This window comes from Phaenicophaeus curvirostris, chromosome 1, assembly GCF_032191515.1.
Source record: "Phaenicophaeus curvirostris isolate KB17595 chromosome 1, BPBGC_Pcur_1.0, whole genome shotgun sequence".
In the NCBI taxonomy this organism is placed as follows: Eukaryota; Metazoa; Chordata; class Aves; order Cuculiformes; family Cuculidae; genus Phaenicophaeus; species Phaenicophaeus curvirostris.
Genome location: NC_091392.1, coordinates 67,515,013 through 67,533,560, shown reverse-complemented (window position 1 = coordinate 67,533,560; position 18,548 = coordinate 67,515,013). Strand labels below are relative to the sequence as shown.

General features: G+C 40.3%; 2 protein-coding genes across 9 annotated transcripts in view; both read right to left on the bottom strand.

Moving 5' to 3' along the window:
• The window catches only part of USP18 (ubiquitin specific peptidase 18), a 424,666-nt gene that overhangs the window by 39,032 nt on the left and 367,086 nt on the right, over window positions 1–18,548 (bottom strand). The window lies entirely within an intron of this gene.
• Window positions 1–18,548, bottom strand: part of CALD1 (caldesmon 1) — a 116,329-nt gene that overhangs the window by 10,233 nt on the left and 87,548 nt on the right. For all 7 annotated transcript variants that reach the window (XM_069861549.1, XM_069861578.1, XM_069861594.1 and 4 more), the window contains 3 exons: window positions 14,870–15,018; window positions 10,455–10,710; window positions 8,698–8,838 (listed from right to left, as the gene is read on the bottom strand). In XM_069861549.1, coding sequence (XP_069717650.1) covers window positions 8,698–8,838; window positions 10,455–10,710; window positions 14,870–15,018 — 546 coding nt within the window. The remainder of the gene's footprint in view (window positions 1–8,697; window positions 8,839–10,454; window positions 10,711–14,869; window positions 15,019–18,548) is intronic.

Sequence of the window (18,548 nt, the reverse complement as noted above, 5' to 3'; positions counted from 1 at the left end):
ATAAACCCCGATGCAGAAAGGAAAAAAGGGAAGATGTTTGTCTTGTGAAAAGGTTGACACTCACAATATCACTGTCAAATTTCCTCATTATCTACCACATAAGAGTAAGTATGTAACTCTTGAGGCAGACAGCAAATTTAATAACGTTTTTCTGAGTTGACACATGAGAGTAGGCCAGGCTTGGAGCTCAGCCATGTATCCTGTTTCATGCATGTCTTTGCAGGACACTTTGAATTTAATCTGAGCTCCAAAAAGCCAGTCAGACTGTACTCTGTTCATGTTCAGCAGGGTCATTGCTGAATCAATATCCACCAACTGTTATTATACAAACTGATATCTTACATTTCATCATTATTTTCTACTCTGTGCGTAGGAAAATACTGTAATGTTTCTGAATAAAGTTTTAAAACATTTCACAATGGAGGGGAGTCTATTTACATTCTGAGTTAAAAAAATCTTTAATCAGCTCCCTCATGTGCCTTCCATATTGCATTGTTCCACTTCTGGTCCCAAGTTCTACAGTTTTGCTTAAGAGTAAAACATACACAAGTAACTCCAGGGGATAGAAATGACTATTAATCGGCTTGGCTGGATTCCTGGGGATTCCCCGGTCTCAGTATGGGTTGACCATTTTCATGTTATTTTAACAGTGACTGCTGTGGCATTCATGCCTTTCAAATAAGGCAATGACAGTCACTCTTTTAAACAGTTCTCCTTGGTGCCCTTAGCATACAGGCTGTACCAGAATACTAAATCCCGTAGCAATCCCATGGAAGGGCTTGCACATTTTATTCCTTAAGCCCATACAAGCAGAAACTCAGGCAGTTCAATTCAGTGTGGAATCTGTCAAACAGGCTCCTTAGAGGAACTCTAGCTAGCATCGATCCAGTTCAAACGCACCTCTAAAGCTCACAAAAATATATACACTATTTACAGAGTAATTTGCATTAAGTTTTAGTTGCCAGTTTATGATCTGAACTCCTTCTTGAATGGAAATGGCTTTCCTAGATGTGTACCAACAGTTCCAACGCACTGGTGTCACCAGGTGGCAGCAATACACCAGGCAGGAGCTGAAGAGCCAGCACACCCACATGAGTCCGGAGGTAAAGCTCTTCTACTGTCAGCCTTAAGAGGCAACAACTTAGTTTCGCCCAGAGTAAATACAGTCAGCGTTGATATAAAACCAGAAAGTAAATTATTTGATTTAAAGTGACTAAACTATGATGGTAACTTGTCAGCTCTCCTCAATTATAGGCCAGGAGGAAAAAGTTTCCCACACCGCTGAATTCTGGGTCATAACCAGCAATGCATCAAAGTGATGATTATACTAACAAAAGACGGTGGTTTCTCTCATGCTCTGAATGAATAGGTAATTCCCCGACTGCATCAGTGAAACCCTGGCTGGTAGCAAGAATAAATATGGACTACCTCAAAGAACCAGGGCCCAAGGTAATGAGCTAATAATTCATTTACAGCATCGTCTAGTTCAGATGAACTGAATTTCTACTTGAAATGTTACAATAGGGACAAATCTTAAAAGATGCTAACAGTAGACTCTTTATAGTCTTCCTGTGTTCAGAAAGCAGAGATGTTTCTACACAGCAGGAAAACTTGGCTTCAGTAGGCACTGGTGTAGGAGCAGAAAAGGCTGAGTGAAAGAGGGATATGTATGCTTGGGGCTGTAATGATAAGATGTGGGGTCATTCTTCATCCATTGGAAACTGTGTTTCTCAGAACACCTGCTGTGATATCAGGAATAAGTTGGAGATTGTTCAGAACAGGAGAGTAGGAAATTCAATCAGAATATAAGTTAAATGGCAAAGAAGAGTTAGGAAGCAACCCTTGGAGCTGAACATGGCCCTGTCCCTAAGAAAGCACATGCTTTGTGTGGATAACACATTTTCTGCATATTTATTTGAGAATTTGTTCTAGAGCATCTTCCTGAAAGCATACTATGCATGAAACACAAGCATGCATTTAATACACTTAGAAAAAACACACCTATATACACACATATATTCAACATACAGGTCAAACACATTTAGACTGCACAGCAACTGCCACTGCACACCACACAAACTCCATGCAAAATATTTTAAATGCTTGGCACATACAGTAAACAGTATTACAAAATAGATCTGTAAGAGAAACAGTAAAAGTAAGGTGGTTAGCAGAAAATACAACATATTTCCTCAAACTGAGACCAGGAAATAATATTTTTGTTGCATTAATTTTAACAGGATCTTGTTAAATAGCCTCAACTATGTTTTGTCACCATGGAATATTTTCCAAAGCCTCTGATGCAGAACACACATGTACTTCGAAAAGTCAACCTGCCTAACTCAAATTACAACAAGAGAGAAAGAACACAGGATGTCATGCTGTATGTCTGCCACCTAACCTCACTTGCTTGAAAGTTAAATGTTTAGTAAAAATTACTCATTTTGGCTCCCTCTGTAGTCATTGGAGAGGCAGAGGAGCTCGCTACACCCTAGCAATGAGGGGATTGCTTGTCCAGTGAGGGTGGCTTTCACTCCATTACCTACCAAAGAAACAGATTAGACAACAAAACGCTTACAGGGACAGCCATCCTTCTTGTTGGCAAAGTCAGATGAAATTGAATGAATGGACATCTATCAAAACCACGCAGAGTCTCACCCCTGATTAGGGCCTTACTGAACAGAGTCAGCACATAAAAGTGGCAAGGAATAAACTAAGCAAGATGTTATACAGGAATATATGCATACATTTAATATTATATAGATGTGTTTTGTTTGCTGATTGTGCAAGAAATATCTTGCATATTAAAGATGCAGTTACAGTGTAAGTGTCAAAGTGCACTGTCTTTCACCTGTACATTCTCCAAGAACAGAAAGAGGATGGAAGAAGAATGAGTTAACGCACAATTTGAGCCAATGAATTGGGAAACAAAAACATCTAGAAATTCCCAGTATAACTTGTTTCATACGAAACTATCAAATAATTCTTGGGAATTTTAAACTGTGAATAGAATCATAGAATCATAGAATAACCAGGTTGGAAGAGACCCACCGGACCATCGAGTCCAACCATTCCTATCAAACACTAAACCATGCCCCTCAGCACCTCATCCACCCGTGCCTTAAACACCTCCAGGGAAGGTGAATCAACCACCTCCCTCAGCAGCCTGTTCCAGTGCCCAATGACCCTTTCTGTGAAGAAAGCTCCCCTGGCGGAGCTTGAGGCCATTCCCTCTTGTCCTGTCCCCTGTCACTTGGGAGAAGAGGCCAGCACCCTCCTCTCCACAACCTCCTTTCAGGTAGTTGGAGAGAGCAATGAGGTCTCCCCTCAGCCTCCTCTTCTCCAGGCTAAACAACCCCAGCTCTCTCAGCCGCTCCTCATAAGGCCTGTTCTCCAGCCCCTTCACCAGCTTTGTTGCTCTTCTCTGGACTCGCTCCAGAGCCTCAACATCCTTCTTGTGGTGAGGGGCCCAGAACTGAACACAGGATTCGAGGAGCGGTCTCACCAGTGCCCAGTACAGGGGCAGAATAACCTCCCTGGACCTGCTAGTCACACCGTTTCTGATACAAGCCAAGATGCCATTGGCCTTCTTGGCCACCTGGGCACACTGCTGGCTCCTGTTCAGTCTCTGTCAACCAACACCCCCAGGTCCCTCTCCTCCAGGCAGCTTTCTAGACAGACTTCTCCTAGTCTGTAGCACTGCATAAGGTTGTTGTGCCCCAAGTGCAGGACCCGGCACTTGGCCTTGTTAAACCTCATGCCATTGGACTCTGCCCAGCGGTCCAGCCTGTTCATATCCCTTTGCAGAGCCTGCCTACCCTCCAACAGATCGACACTTCCACCCAGCTTAGTGTCGTCCGCAAACTTGCTGAGGGTGCACTCAATGCCTTCATCCAGGTCATTGATAAAGACATTGAACAGGGCTGGACCCAGCACTGAGACCTGGGGAATCCCACTTGTCACTGGCCTCCAGCTGGATTTCACACCATTTCCCACCACTCTCTGGGCCCGGCCAGCCAACCAGTTTTCCACCCAGGAGAGTGTGCGCCTGTCCAGGCCAGAGGCTGACAGTTTCTCAAGCAGAATGCTGGGAGAAACTGTGTCAAAGGCTTTATTGAAGTCCAGGAAGATACATCCACAGTCTTTCCCTCATCCAGCAGACGAGTCACTTTGTCATAGAAAGCGATCAGGTTAGTTTGGCAAGACCTGCCTTTTGTGAACCCATGTTGACTGTGCCTGATCACCCGGTTCTCTTGCATGTGCTTCATGATAGCACTCAAGATCACCTGCTCCATGACTTTCCCTGGCACTGAGGTCAGACTGACAGGCCTGTAGTTTCCTGGGTCCTCTCTGCGACCCTTCTTGTAGATGGGCACAACATCAGCCAGCCTCCAGTCCAGTGGGACTTCCCCAGGCTTCCAGGACTGTTGGAAGATGATGGAAAGGGGTATAAGATATTATATGACAGAAAGTGTTGCAAACCAATATCTAGAAAAAAACCTTCTCAAAACATGGGTCAAGGAAGAAGGGAAATAAGAAACGCATGCAGAAAACAAAATCCTTGTATTATAATTATGCCTCACATGGAATAGGTGGAAGAACTTAGTGGAAATCCATTTTGAATGGAAGTCTCTGGGAATAAAGTTGCTTCTCCATATTCTCACCAAGTGGTTCACGTGTTTTTTTGCTTCATTAAGCATAGCCAGGCTTTTTCTTGCTGCATCTTTGCACAGTGCACCAATTTACTCCAGTTTACCTGCCGCACTAGAGTGCTGCCATCAGCATCAAAGACTGGAGAAACACAAATGTCACAATCCTTTCTTACCACTCCATCTTCCCCATGCTACAAAAGTAGCTCATCTAGGAAGAACTGATTGTGTGTAGTCTAATTATTTCCAGTCTCTGCTCCAGCTGTCAGGTATTGAGAGTATTAATGAGATAAGATTAGATAGGTCTTTAAGGACAGAAAAAAAATCTCAGGCCCTGAAGAGTCCTATCTTCTGGCTTAGCTGTCAGCATGGCCTTGCAGAGAGTGAGGCCTGTCACATCAGCCAGTTTCCAGGGAGTCCTTTTCCACAAATACAGGAGATATTCCAGGCTCCCAGACACCTGCCATTGCTTCATCCCCTCAATGCCTAACACCATTTGCATATCTGTAGTGAAATAACCTGTTCTCTCCAGATTAAACTAGAGAATAGTTATACAGGGAGCCAATAACACTCCTCCCCTTAGCAAACATGAGGAATGAACTTGTCTAAAAAGGAAAACAGACAAAGATTATGTAGGAAAACTCATTCTTCCACTGCAGCATCATTTCAGAGAACTAAACTAGGGAAAGCATGAGCTAGAGCAGGATGGGAGAACAGCAGAGGTTGTTCCAGTCTCTGTCCTTACAAAAAAAAAACAAAAAAAAAACCCCAAAAAACAAACAAAACCCCCAAGTGAGATAGCAGAGGCTGAACATATGTTTGGTACTGCTGCTGCTGCCCACAGAGACTCCACTGGATCTGAGAAATCCAAGCTGCTTCTGTCCCTGAGCTAGCGATGAACTAGATAATCACGGTAGTTCTTTCTAAATATAAGCATACATGTATATTATGTCTATATTTGTATACATACGTTTATATATGTTCATCCATGAATCATGTAATGCATGGAGATGAGTTACATCCCTTGGTCTCTCAATTCTGAGCCTGCCTGTCATACTAGCCCATACCCTGCCTAGTGGATATATGCAGTGTCTGTTTAGATGGTAATGTGCCACGCTCCTTTCAGTTTATCTCCCTTCTTTCCTTTGTTCTTACAGTTCATTTGGTAAACAGCATGCCCTTTCCTCATCTAAGTCACACCCATGAACTTCTTTTACTTCCCCAAAACCTATCAAATCAAGAAGGACAAGGAAGGAGAAAAAGATGCCAGTTTATGATCTAGGAGAAGCCAGAATGTTCACATGCATCATACATGCATCATTTTAATACTGAGCCTCCCTTTTTTCAGTATTAATTCCAACCACAAGTGCGCATTTAGAGTTCTTACATGACTCAGGATACATTTAACAAGATGATACATTCATCAAGGGAAAAAATATGTGCCAGATGCTTTACAAGTTAAAAGATAACTTGGGCAGTGCATAACAGACAATGACAAAGCTACGTACCAACCAGGTTAGACTAACCTGAAAAGTCTGCCCAAATGAAAGGTGACAAAATATACTGTCTTCTGAAAACTGGAGTTTGACATTGAAATTTGACATCAGGTCATTAAAATGAGATTATTCTCCCCTCAGCTATAGACCACAGAAAGCCAAGAAACTTGGCTGTGGAAACTTGAACTTAGGATGTGAAGTTCAACAGTGTTACATATCTACTCTGGCCACCAACAGACAATGGACAAGAATATGTACAGTATCACAAATTTTTCAGAGAGAGAAACACAGAAAAAGAAAATGTTTATAGAGTTGCATATATCAGTTTTTGTAACAAATAACTTTTACCTAACAAGCCATAAAAGCCAGCAGCAATTATCCTGAATAAAAAACTGGACCTTGGATGATTAATGATGTTTGAAAAATTCCAGCTTTCTTCTAAAAGAACACTTAGCCAGCAGTGTGCCCAGGTGGCCAAGAAGGCCAATGGCATCTTGGCTTGTATCAGAAACAGTGTGACCAGCAGGTCCAGGGAGGTTATCCTCCCTCTGTACTCGGCACTGGTGAGACCACTCCTCGAATACTGTGTTCAGTTCTGGGCCCCTCACCACAAGAAGGATGTTGAGGCTCTGGAACGAGTCCAGAGAAGAGCAACGAAGCTGGTGAAGGGGCTGGAGAACAGGCCTTATGAGGAGCGGCTGAGAGAGCTGGGGTTGTTTAGCCTGGAGAAGAGGAGGCTGAGGGGAGACCTCATTGCTCTCTACAACTCCCTGAAAGGGGGTTGTAGAGAGGAGGGTGCTGGCCTCTTCTCCCAAGTGACAGGGGACAGGACAAGAGGGAATGGCCTCAAGCTCCGCCAGGGGAGGTTTAGGCTGGACATTAGGAAAAAATTCTTTACAGAAAGGGTCATTGGGCACTGGAAGAGGCTGCTGAGGGAGGTGGTTGATTCACCTTCCCTGGAGGTGTTTAAGGCACGGGTGGATGAGGTGCTGAGGGATATGGTTTAGTGTTTGGTAGGAACGGTTGGACTCGGTGATCCGGTGGGTCTCTTCCAACCTGGTTATTCTGTGATTCTGTGATTAGTAGAATAGTGTAGCATCAGTCCAAAAGTCCTCTGAGGCCTCCTGCTAATTACAGTGTTTTATCCACTCTCCCCAAAATTATGATCTGTATCTTTTTATTACATGTTTTCAAGTATAATTTCCTCTCTTCTGACTCATCTGTGAGCTAAAGCTCTGAATGTATGTCATATATAGCATCTCAATACACAGAAACAAGAAAAAGAAGCCCTTCTGGGAGGGCTGGAAAGAATCTGTGCATTCGTAGCATCTATTATTGACATGGTCCTTTGCAACTGAAAAGGCAAGTTCAGGTTTACCCAATAAGAGGATGTTGTGAAGCTTTGCAATCTTAGTTTACACTTCTATATATTCTGTACTTGTAATTCAGGTTCAGGTTATCTAAGAAGTCAAAATCAAGTCCAGTCAAAAGCATTTGTACACTGTATTTGCTAGAACTAGTCCCAAAACAGAATAGGGCTGAAGCTCCAGATTGGCTCTAGGTATAGGTCTCTGGGAGCGGAAATATAATTTTGACCACATGCTGTTTGTCACTTAACAAAGTGTTCTTAATCCCATGGAGTACCACTTAATGGTCTGATGAGCTCCTATCTGATAACCTCCTGCCTGGATCTTTTTTCTCCTAGTGTCCACTAACAGGCATTTTGGATTCTTGAATGACTAATAACACAAAATGAGAAAAGGAAAAGATAGTTGAAAATGATTAATACATTTGTAGTTTGAGCTTGAGCTGAGGAAGCAACTGGACCGAACACCAAAACAAAGTTCCCAATGATTTCAGTGAGGCCAGCTTTCCTCTTCCATGCTGAAAGGCCATGTAATTGATTTATCTGACTTCCAATACAATATAGGTCACAGAAGACCACATAGAAGTTCCTGAAGCAACAAAAAGGTTATTTTGCTGTTACATAAGAAAATGAAAACTAGCCTTGTACTTGTAGATGTTATTTTTAGGGGGATTAGACATAAGCTAGAACTCCTGTATGGGGCAGTTTAAACTAGAGATGAATATACGAATATGACAAATATGTTTAAAAACAAAGTAATCTGGCAAGGAATAAAGTAATTGTGGATGTGGAAAGAAAGAGAACATTTGTGATCTCTATCTCCACCTGTTCACAAAGCACTCCTATAATAAATTAACATTGAAATCATAGTAATACAGCTCTAAGTTTTCAAAATAATTTTTGCTTGAAAGTGAATATTTTTTTGGACATTTTTCATCAACAAGAACAGGTAACTCCTGATTTAGACTCTACTTCTAGAAAGAATCTCTAATCATCCTAATTCAACTATATCAACAAATGATGTCTTTCAGCTAAAGTTCCTTAGTTTCAGGCTAAGTTCCATTTCAGAGCATTGTCCCAGGTCTGCTTTCAAACATTTCTGCACTGCTTTGGTGCTTGGCTGTTGCTTTGGACTGCAGTCCTCACTACTTTTTCTGTACTGTATAGGTGCTAGTGAGGAGGTTACCTTGAGAGATGAACCTTTAGGACTGAAACATTTAAATGGCTTCTTATCTTCAGATACACCATCTTCTGGCATCTTTTGACGTTTCTCAGCAGCTTCAGCCCTTCTCCTTTCAATTTCTTCCTTCATCCTCCTCTTCTCCTCCTTAAAAAAAAATATGAATGATCACTTACTCTTCCAGAAACTACATCACCATTACTGGGCTTTGCAATCCCGCCAACATTTACCAAAGCTTCTAAGAACAGATTTTTATGCCAGTCAAAAAATTAAAGTGATCTATCTGAAATCTAGCAACCTATTGCTGCTAATCCATCACATTCTTAAGGAAGCAGGGAAGACAGCTTGTCTGTCCTGCTTTAGTGTCTCCTCACAGTGAAGTCATCAGATTTATTGCCATACAGTACGATCTAAAAAGAGAAAAACCCACATTTATAAAGATACTCAGATTTAGTTTCTCTGTGTCCTCATGTATCACCTTTGTACTGTTCTTCTGTCCACCTACTCTGGTGTTTGTTGTGCCAAGGTTAATATTTCGCAAGGGAAAAATCAAAAGGTCCCCAAAGAACTGAAGATTAAATGCTTACAGTTTTCCCTCCGAAAGGATAACATGAGTTTTTGCTTCATAATCTGCAAGTCAAACCAGAAGGCCTTGAAGCACAATCATTGTGAGTGCTGGTCAGCATGGTCTGACCAGCAAGGTATCATGCAATCTCAGGATCTATTGATTTCTACTGTAAACAGCTTGCTATATTAAAGCAGTTGGCGTTCAGCTGCCACACACTATTATTGTTCATTTACCATTTGTTTTCCAAACAACTAAGATTCCTAAATGATGCACCAGAGATTTAGAAATCCTATTTATAGAGTCTCTTGACAGATGAAGTACAAGCAAACAGATGTGCTTGGGTACTCAATATTTAAACAGACAAGAATATCTTCTTAATGAGATCCAGGCCATCTTAACTCTATATAACATTAGACTTCTGGTTCATCTGCAGCAGACGGACTTCTGACATGCACTTTGTGATTCAATTTGTGTAATGTCAAAAAGGTGCTCTGAATAAATTAAGAACTCTGTGGCTATAGCACTACCCCCAGCATTTTACATATGCAAGAAAATAAGAAATTCAAAACTGTCACAGATGAAATCCTGAGTCGTGAAGACACACTTGAGCCATGTCTTTCCTGAGGCTAGAACTGTGATTTTTTTCTTTCTGCCCTAGATGACTGCATGTTTTACCTTAGGTCCTCACTAGAGCATCTATATGATGTAGTCATCTATATGATGTGATTTAACTCCCAGTTAAATTTGAAGGTTAGAGAAGAGGGTGGTTTTAGTTGTATAGTTGAGAGGTAGTATAGGTGAAGTGAAGATCTCTTGCAACAGACCATCTCCTGACAGACATTAAGAAACAGTGATGCCCAGAAAAACAGTATGTTTTGAAGCAAAGTCAAGGCAGCAATTCCCCATATAGCAGCAACAGAACGAAGAAGCACATTTTGGCCTGTATGTTTGTGTTTGGTCTTGCCTTCCTTGATGCATGCTGCTTCATCATCTATGAGCCAGTCTCCCATGATCTCATTCTGCAGTTTTGTTAAATGCAGACCCATTCACCTCCAGTCACACCAACTTTTTTGCCCAAAAGTGTCTGGGCAGACACTGCTGTAAATAGTTATCAACTAATACAAGGTGAATAGAAGTAAAGCACTAATAACAAGGGAATAAAATCAGAGTCAAATACTTCATATTTTACACTTGCCTCCTCTCTGGCTTTTCTCTCAGCCTCCTCCTGCTTCTTCTTCTGCTCCTCTTCCTCCAGAATTTTCCGGCGCTCCTCCCGCCTTTTCTTCAGTTCGTCCAGCTCTGCCGCTGCCTCCTGCTGCTTCTCTTTCAGCTTCTCAAACTCCTCATTCTCACCTCGACGACGGCGCTGATCTTCTAGCCGTTTTACAGCCTCAACCTGAGACCCCGGCTTCGCCAACTCAGCATTTGCAGTCCCTTTCAGATTGGAGCGGCTGGGAAAGAAATTAAAGGGAAGGTAATGCACGATGAGTTTTTTTTCTTCCTGGCCAGAGCTACTTGCTGCCATATGCTAACCAGTAACATGAGAGATTTGCAATCAAAGATATTGCTTCATAAGGCCTTCTCCAAACTATGACAGGCTCAAAACCTTTTCATCAGGAGTTAGTAAGCTGGGATACTACAAGAACCTCTCCCATCGGCTGCCAGCAGGGAAGGAGTCTCTCATGTGCTTCTTGTGCACAGGAGCTGCACCACCATGCCTGAGAACTCAGGCCACCTCCATTTTTAAAATAATTCAGTAACTGAGCTTGAAATACTTAATAGCTCATGTAACTTCAGCAAGAGGTGTTTTATCTCAACAGCATCTTTATGGTATACACTAAACTGTTAATAGTTTCAAACCTCTGCTCTGCAGTTTGTATACAGAGGAAATACTTCCAAACGTATACTTCATACAGAAAACAAAGAAATGCAAAGCCATAACTAAATCCTCTCTGCTGATTTTGAATGAGATGACTTTACATATAAAAAACTCAGAGCAAAAATATTGTGCTATGCTCTGTGTAATAAAAGCTGCGACAATCCTTTGCTTTCAAAGGGAAGTGTTTTTTATAAACCCACTGGAAAAGATGAGCATCTCTGGAGACAAATTATTTGATTTAGGCAAAACAGAAGGAGCTCAGAGGGGGAAAGAATCTTACAACTTCAACAGTGTTTTAAAAACCTAAAAATGTGCCTATCTCATCTATGACACCTATCTCTCTAACTCTCCTAGCCTGCAAGAACAGAAAAGGTTTTGAGATTTTTGCTGCTATTTTACAGGGAAAATATTACTTTTTATGGAGGAACTGGAAATTATTTATTAATGTCAACTTTCCACTGGAGAAAATCAGAAGTTTTCCAACCAGCTGTAGTATATGAGTTGAGAAGAAAGAATACAAGAAGAGCCTCCCAAACCCAAGCATCAAATAATTTGCATAGGTGAAGCACGTATTTTCAATGGAGTCAGATAGCATAATCTAGTTAATAATTACCACACCAGTGTTCAAACAAATGCCTGCCTCCTAAGTTCATTTAATATTACTGCTGACAAGGAGATAGGTATCTAAGAGATATTCACAGAGACAGAAAGAAGACATACTTCCAGTTTTAAAATAAACACCTTTCTGCTTTGTTCTGTTGGTGTTTAAAAAAAGATGGATATTACTGACTTCGTTAATTCAACCAGAGTGTTGCAGAACATTATGCCACAAGACAATATAAATTAAGTGTTCCAACAGTGACCATAACTATTAGAGATGACAACCTGAAGAACAAATAACATATGAATTTGCAATCTGGTGAATCCCACCCAGTCCTGCAAAGGTGCTCTTCATTAAGCTAGATGCCTCATGGAGTTCTCCATTTAAAACAAGTTGTAGGACAAGAGCTGATTTATCTGTGGTTTCAATATCACAGTAGAATCTACAGAGTTCTCTGCTCCTACATAATCCTAATAAATTTGATGAAAGTCAGTTCTAGTGTGACATACATAATTTAGGAACTGCAAAATTAAAAATCATATGACAAAATAGTATAACAGAACTGATGCTGCTATGTGAATTTGGCTGCTGTACTTCGTCTGTGCAAGTTCAACATAAAGTAGTAGGACCTGGCACATACTTTGCAATGTGTTTACTTGGTTTTAGACAGTCTTTTCTATGCAACAGTGTAACATCACAAAGCAAAGCTAAAGAAAAAAAAAGTCCCAGAGGTCTGTAAATGCATGTAGCCCTAGTACATTCTAATGTCTGATTTTCAAACCTAGAGTTACAAGTACATAATACGTATTTCCCTCATATCACATTATCATAATGCTTTTCTGCTCCAGGTGCTATTCCTGAGTGTGGTTTTGCAGTGGAATCACTTGAACCATGAAAGTAGAACCACAACATCACTCTCTGCCATAAATGTCAAGTTAATGTAAGTGGTCATGAATAAGGGCTTGTATCAGGTAGTGATGACTAATTAAAGAAAAGAACTCTCTTTTTTCTGCACAGAAGAAAGGTTAGTCCTCAGTTACTTCACTGCAGCTACTCTCAGCTTTCAACAGATAAAAGCCAAAGGTAGAATCCAGTCTTAAGAATTTCGTTTGGATGCCTCATGTGACTGTCTTGTTTTCCTTACAAAGAAGGACACTTAAAGTTTCTGGCTTATTTTATTCTCATGCCGCTTACAGGATTTCCCCTACTGGTTCCACATAATCCAAAATAGCAAACAATGAAAGGGAAGTAATTTTCCTTATTTTCCTCCACCTTCCAAATTCCTCTGTTTTTAACAGATTCTGGGAGACTCTGTTCCCTGCTGTCGATATTGGGAAATAAGAATTGAGATACTGGGTAGAGGAAGAGTTTCATAAGCTGCTCTTTGGTGCTAAGAAATTAAGTCGTCTGGCAGTTTTCAGACAAGGAAGAAAAGGAAACAAATGGTTTGCTGGATCCAAAAATGTCAGAACAATGTCAAAACCCATGTTACATCACATTTAGACCTTTTGCAGTTCTGTATGAGAACAGAGAGGAAGGCAGGTGGGAGTGGAGATGAAAAGGGGAAGCTATAAAATGGGGTTTTATTCTTTTTTTATCTTACTAACTGACATAGACAAAAAAGACAGAGGCAAGATTTCTCTTTAGCCTTTACTACTCTATTTCTCAGTTCTCACCACTGAAAGTTAGCCAAGTTACATGCTTCCTAACTAGGATCTGATATGTTTGTGTAAAAAGAAGAAAGGTAGTTCCAAATAAAGCCCAAAAACGTATGGGAAGATCATTAGAAAATAGGCTGAGAGCCTCAATTCATATCTAACAACCCAATGAACACTAGATTGTCTGCCGATATTGCCAAACCAAGTCTTCTATTCAGCAGATAAAAGGCTATTAAACAGGCTTCTTCTGACATTTGGGAAATAGTAGAATTAAAAACAGAAGAAGAAAAAAATGAGTGGAAACTCAAATCTACATGTTGCCACTAAGGCCTGTCTCCCACAGGAAGTAAAGCAAATGAAAATACAACAAAAATATTTTTAGAAAACTATTCTCATGTTATTGATGACGTGACCCATGTCATGGAGCAGGACAGTTCTGAGCAAGGCCGATTTCCTGCTATTCCATCTCCATCTCTGTCTGTCTTTTGGCCTTAGGTCAGTGTGACTCCAGGGACTTTTGAACTGCATTTTATTTTGAGAAAGTTTGTTTTTCCCAGAAGAATCATGGAGGGAATGCTGAGATACAACAGCAAATACCATCTGCCATGCACAGATTTCTCAAAATGCCTGGACAGTTTAACCTTTTCTTTGCCTGTGTCAATGTAAAAGAGGAAGAGAGATGAGAAAGAAGGAAACAAATATTTCTGACCTCTTCATTCCTATTTTTTTGCCAAGAGGAAAAACAACTACTCTGCTTCGTGTATTCCATTCTTTTAGCAAGCAGAAACCTTCTTCAATACATTCTTCACAGAAATTTGTTCCCTTCATTGAATTTCTTAATATGACCATAAGGCAAATATTTACTTGAAAAGAAAATTAAAAATCAAACTATGGTAGAGTTTATTAAAAAGACAAAAAAATAGAACATTTTGGCTAGGAGAGGTTTTCCCTTAAGTGAAAGATCATTTTTTATAGAGAAGCCCCTAATTTCAAGGTTAGGCTTGAAATCAAGAGATAAGCTTTTTCAAGAATTACCAACTGGATTGTGCTCCATACTGCTATGCAGACTCTGATTAAAAGCAGGTGGGTAATTGGAAATAGGTTTCTTCAGTAAAGGTAGAGATCTGATTTAAACCTTAGAGAACACAAAATCTAGGCTGTTGTCATTATTAGTCTCTATGTAGATACTATAAATAAATGTCCTTCAAGGAAGTAGAGCCAAAATAAGCCACTTGTCTCTACTGAGGGAGGAAGGCTGTTCACATCTGCTTTCTGTACTTTATTTTATTACTGAAACAATGTGGGGACAGTTCTCTAGAAACAGGCCAAGATCCTTAACTCATACCCAAGGAACACTAGAACTTATGATGATGCTGCCAGTCCAAGTCTTCTACTCAGCTGCTACAGACACCAAGAAATGGCCCCCTGCTCTGCTATAATGTAAGCAAACCCAATGCTTACTTGGAACTTACCCGAAAGCATTCTCTGTAGATTTAAGTTTGGGGGCAGTGAGTTCACGTTCTCCGTTCTGTGCCTTTTGCTCAGGTAGACCCTTCTTACGATCCCAGATACTTTTCATTTCCTCTTTGGGTGATTTTCCTTTATCCTTTTCATCTTTTACCTGCTCAGGAGATATCGTAAGTCATGGAGCAAAAACAAGAAACAGAAAAAAAAGACAGAAGTCAAAATGAGGCATTCTAAACACCAGCTGAGGAATGCAGATTTCTTGGTATTAATGATTAACTAAGCAGCTGTCTTCAAAATGTTTATGTGCTTTATGGCAGAAGTAGTCTGTGAAGCTTTAAACTGTGAACAATCACCACTTTGCTGTCCTGATCTGAATCCAAGATAAAAATATCTTGAAATAAATTATCTGTCTTCTCTGAAAGTTTGCTGTGATCATGGAACTATGCTACCATATCGCTTCATTCTGGAACCGCACATCACTGTGGCACCCTAGCCCTCTTTCCTCCTACTGCAGCATCATTCACCAGTTGACTGTTATTCTGGATTGCAAACTCTGTGGGACTAGGCTTGTTAATACATTCTTGGTAGAAGGTTTATGGCACTGGAGCAATAAAAATAACACATAAACTTCACTGATTGTCAAGTTTGGTCAACAAAGTTCACACTCTTTCCAGTGTCATAACATGAGGATATTTCAGTATTGTGATAATAATGGTCAAACCACAAAATGATCTTTATATCAAACTAAAACTTATTCTAAGAAAAAGCACAATCCTACCAGGGAGGCTAGTTATGGATAGAGTTATCAGACATGAATATTTAGCCCTTCAAAGAAGCAAATATTCTCTGCAGAAACACAAGAGCAAAAATTCTCCCTGTCCTTAAAAAGCTTTGTCCTATAATTCTTTAAATAAAGTATATTTAGTGCATGTTTATCACTATCCAGTATTCCTTCAGAGTTATGAGCTTGAAGTATTTATCAATATCACACGTGGCCTGATGCCAGCATGCTGAGTCATGGATACATACTGCTAAGAGGAGGATGATATGGGTTGATTTAAGTTCTTTGTATTTAGGCAGAATTATTCCTACTCTGTTGGTTAGACTACCAGCCTAAATTAAATTTCAACATCAGCAGATGAAACACTGACCTCCAAAATATTTTTTTCCTAGTTCTACCATTCTAGAAGAAGATTCTAGCTGTCAAGAAATAAATACCTTCTGTGAAAAATTCATACAAAGGACATTAGAAAAGAAAATACTGCCTCTTGGAAGCCTGTTGCCATTCCATTTGCTAACTAGAACTTCTGTAACAGTCCCGTCTTCAACACAACTGCTTTTATGGTATTCCAAGTTGCACCTTGAAATGAAAAAATAATACACACACACGAATAAAATCAGATTTCCACCCTGGATCATCAAAGAAGAACTTCAGGAGGTCTAATATCTTTACTGATAAAGGATGAGTTCAGAATCTTCAAAGATAAGATCGTTCTAAGGTCTTGAATTAAGCTACTGAGTGAAGTTGTAAAGTCAGCCTCTGACTTTACCTGAGGCCTATTTCCTTGCTCACAGAAATGGATACAACGGACAATGACAAGGTGTCACACACTAGAAGTGAATACTGGGTAGTTAAACTATTTGAGCAAATTTGCCACTCGTGAGGGATATCGAATGCAGCCCACAGAGGCATTTGCGCTGTCCTGAGAGCAAGACTTTCTCTATCCCCTCCTGCCAACAGGCTTTAGCCACAGCCTGGCAGAATCACCCTGACGGACAAGAAGGGAGTTCAGTTTCCATGACCATGCATTCTTTAGCCATGATGGCATAACAGCTGGCAAACAAGGCTATTATTACTAGCAGCCTCAAGGAATGGTTTTCTGTTTTCTAGGAGCTCGGCTGAGACAACCAGGGCTATTCACTGAGCCTAATGAATGCCATCAGACAGTTACATATTTTTGGTGCTCCCAGATCTGGGCAAGATTTTAGCTAGTGAACACGCTCATGGAAGAAATCTCCTAAGCCTTCAGTCTCAGTGAGGGTGATGCTGAAACCGGTGATGTTGATTTTGTAAGATCTCGCATGCCAGGGTATCTGTGTTGGGATTTTGAAAGCATAGGATTTCCTTTGCTGAGATTTTCATCAAGGCCATTCTAAGTCTCATTAAAAAGCAAATACTTCCAGCTGCCTGATGTATTGAAGTCCACTAAGGAGGGACATATCTCTCACATCTTAACTGAAATAGCTGAGAAAACTAATATTAAAACAATACAGTTTTAAAATTAGTAGGTTAGGAAATAACATTTCAGAAGCCAGTAAGATTTATGGTAACGTGTCTGCATTTGAGAAAACCATTAATACAGCTTGGCCTTTATTCGAAAAGATGATAAAACAAGATATTACGGAAATATTTCACAGCTTTGGAGCCTGATCCTTCTATTAATTTTAATGCCAAAACAGAAATTGATCAACACAGAAGGAGATATTTTATGTCCCACTACAAAAGCAGACAACAGAAAAAATACTTTCCCTTGCCTCAGTGGTTCCCTAAATTGTAGGCTAATTCAGGGTCTGCTGAATTCAGTAAAAAAGACCAACTGGAGTCAGTGTAGGGTAGACAGGTGGTACTATCTGGTCTTCACCATCAAGTCAAGATAGAAAATTATGAAAACCGTGTTTAGGTAATTTCCTTCTTTATTTATTTATATTTTAATCTTTTTCTACACTGCTTTTTTTTCCCTGTGAGGGTGTTATGCTAATACCTGAAGGTTGAGATTTCTGAATCTAGAGTTTGAACACCTTCAGATCATAGTGAAACAGTTACTGAGGTTGGGGCCATTTGGAAAATCTGATTCCTTACATGGGCTCAACTACTTGACAACTTAGAAGTTGTGGGTATCTGGATTTAGGGCTTCCATTTAGAGCCATCTGCCATACCCAAATACCATGAGAAAAGCAGTTGTTGCAGCAGTCTAGCCAAACTGGAAGCAGGAAATACCAGAAGTCTCACATCATGAGAAAGCTTGTTCTTATGAACTTTCCAGGCCACGTTTGAGAATCAAAAATTGTGAGGCAGTTCAGAAAAGGAGACAGATTTTTCTAGCTGATTTGATCAAATCCTGAACTTTGAGAGTCAGATTTTGGTCTTGGTGAGAAAGGACAGGCATTTGTGTTTCCAAAATCAAAATATGATTATGTAGATACATTGTATTACTTCACAATCTTGTTCCTGATACGCTACCATCCTCTTAACTGCATATATTGTTCAGAAATGGGCCTCACTAACTTTGCATGTCATTGAAGAGAGGAGAGGGGTGGAGATGAGAGACTGATCTTGGCTTGGTCTGGAGTCTGAGACTGTCAGTTCTTCTTCACAAGCTAAGGAGAAACAACTGAGATTTTCAGAACTGAGTAAAACATTTTGAATGCTCAGCTTGATACACGTGCAAAAAATTTACCTTTAAGTGGATGAGTATTCAGCCACTAAGAGTGGTACTCTCTTAAATTGTCTCAGCTTGAGCATCCAAAAATGGAAGCACTAAAATCACAAGTCACTCTTAAAAGCCTTACCAATTTCCTGGAATAATCTAGACCCGTGGCTAGGGTTCAAAAGCATAATGAGAGCTCCAGTGAGAGTTGAGTGAGCTCCACATAAACACAAGCAGGACAAGTTGTGTCTCATGT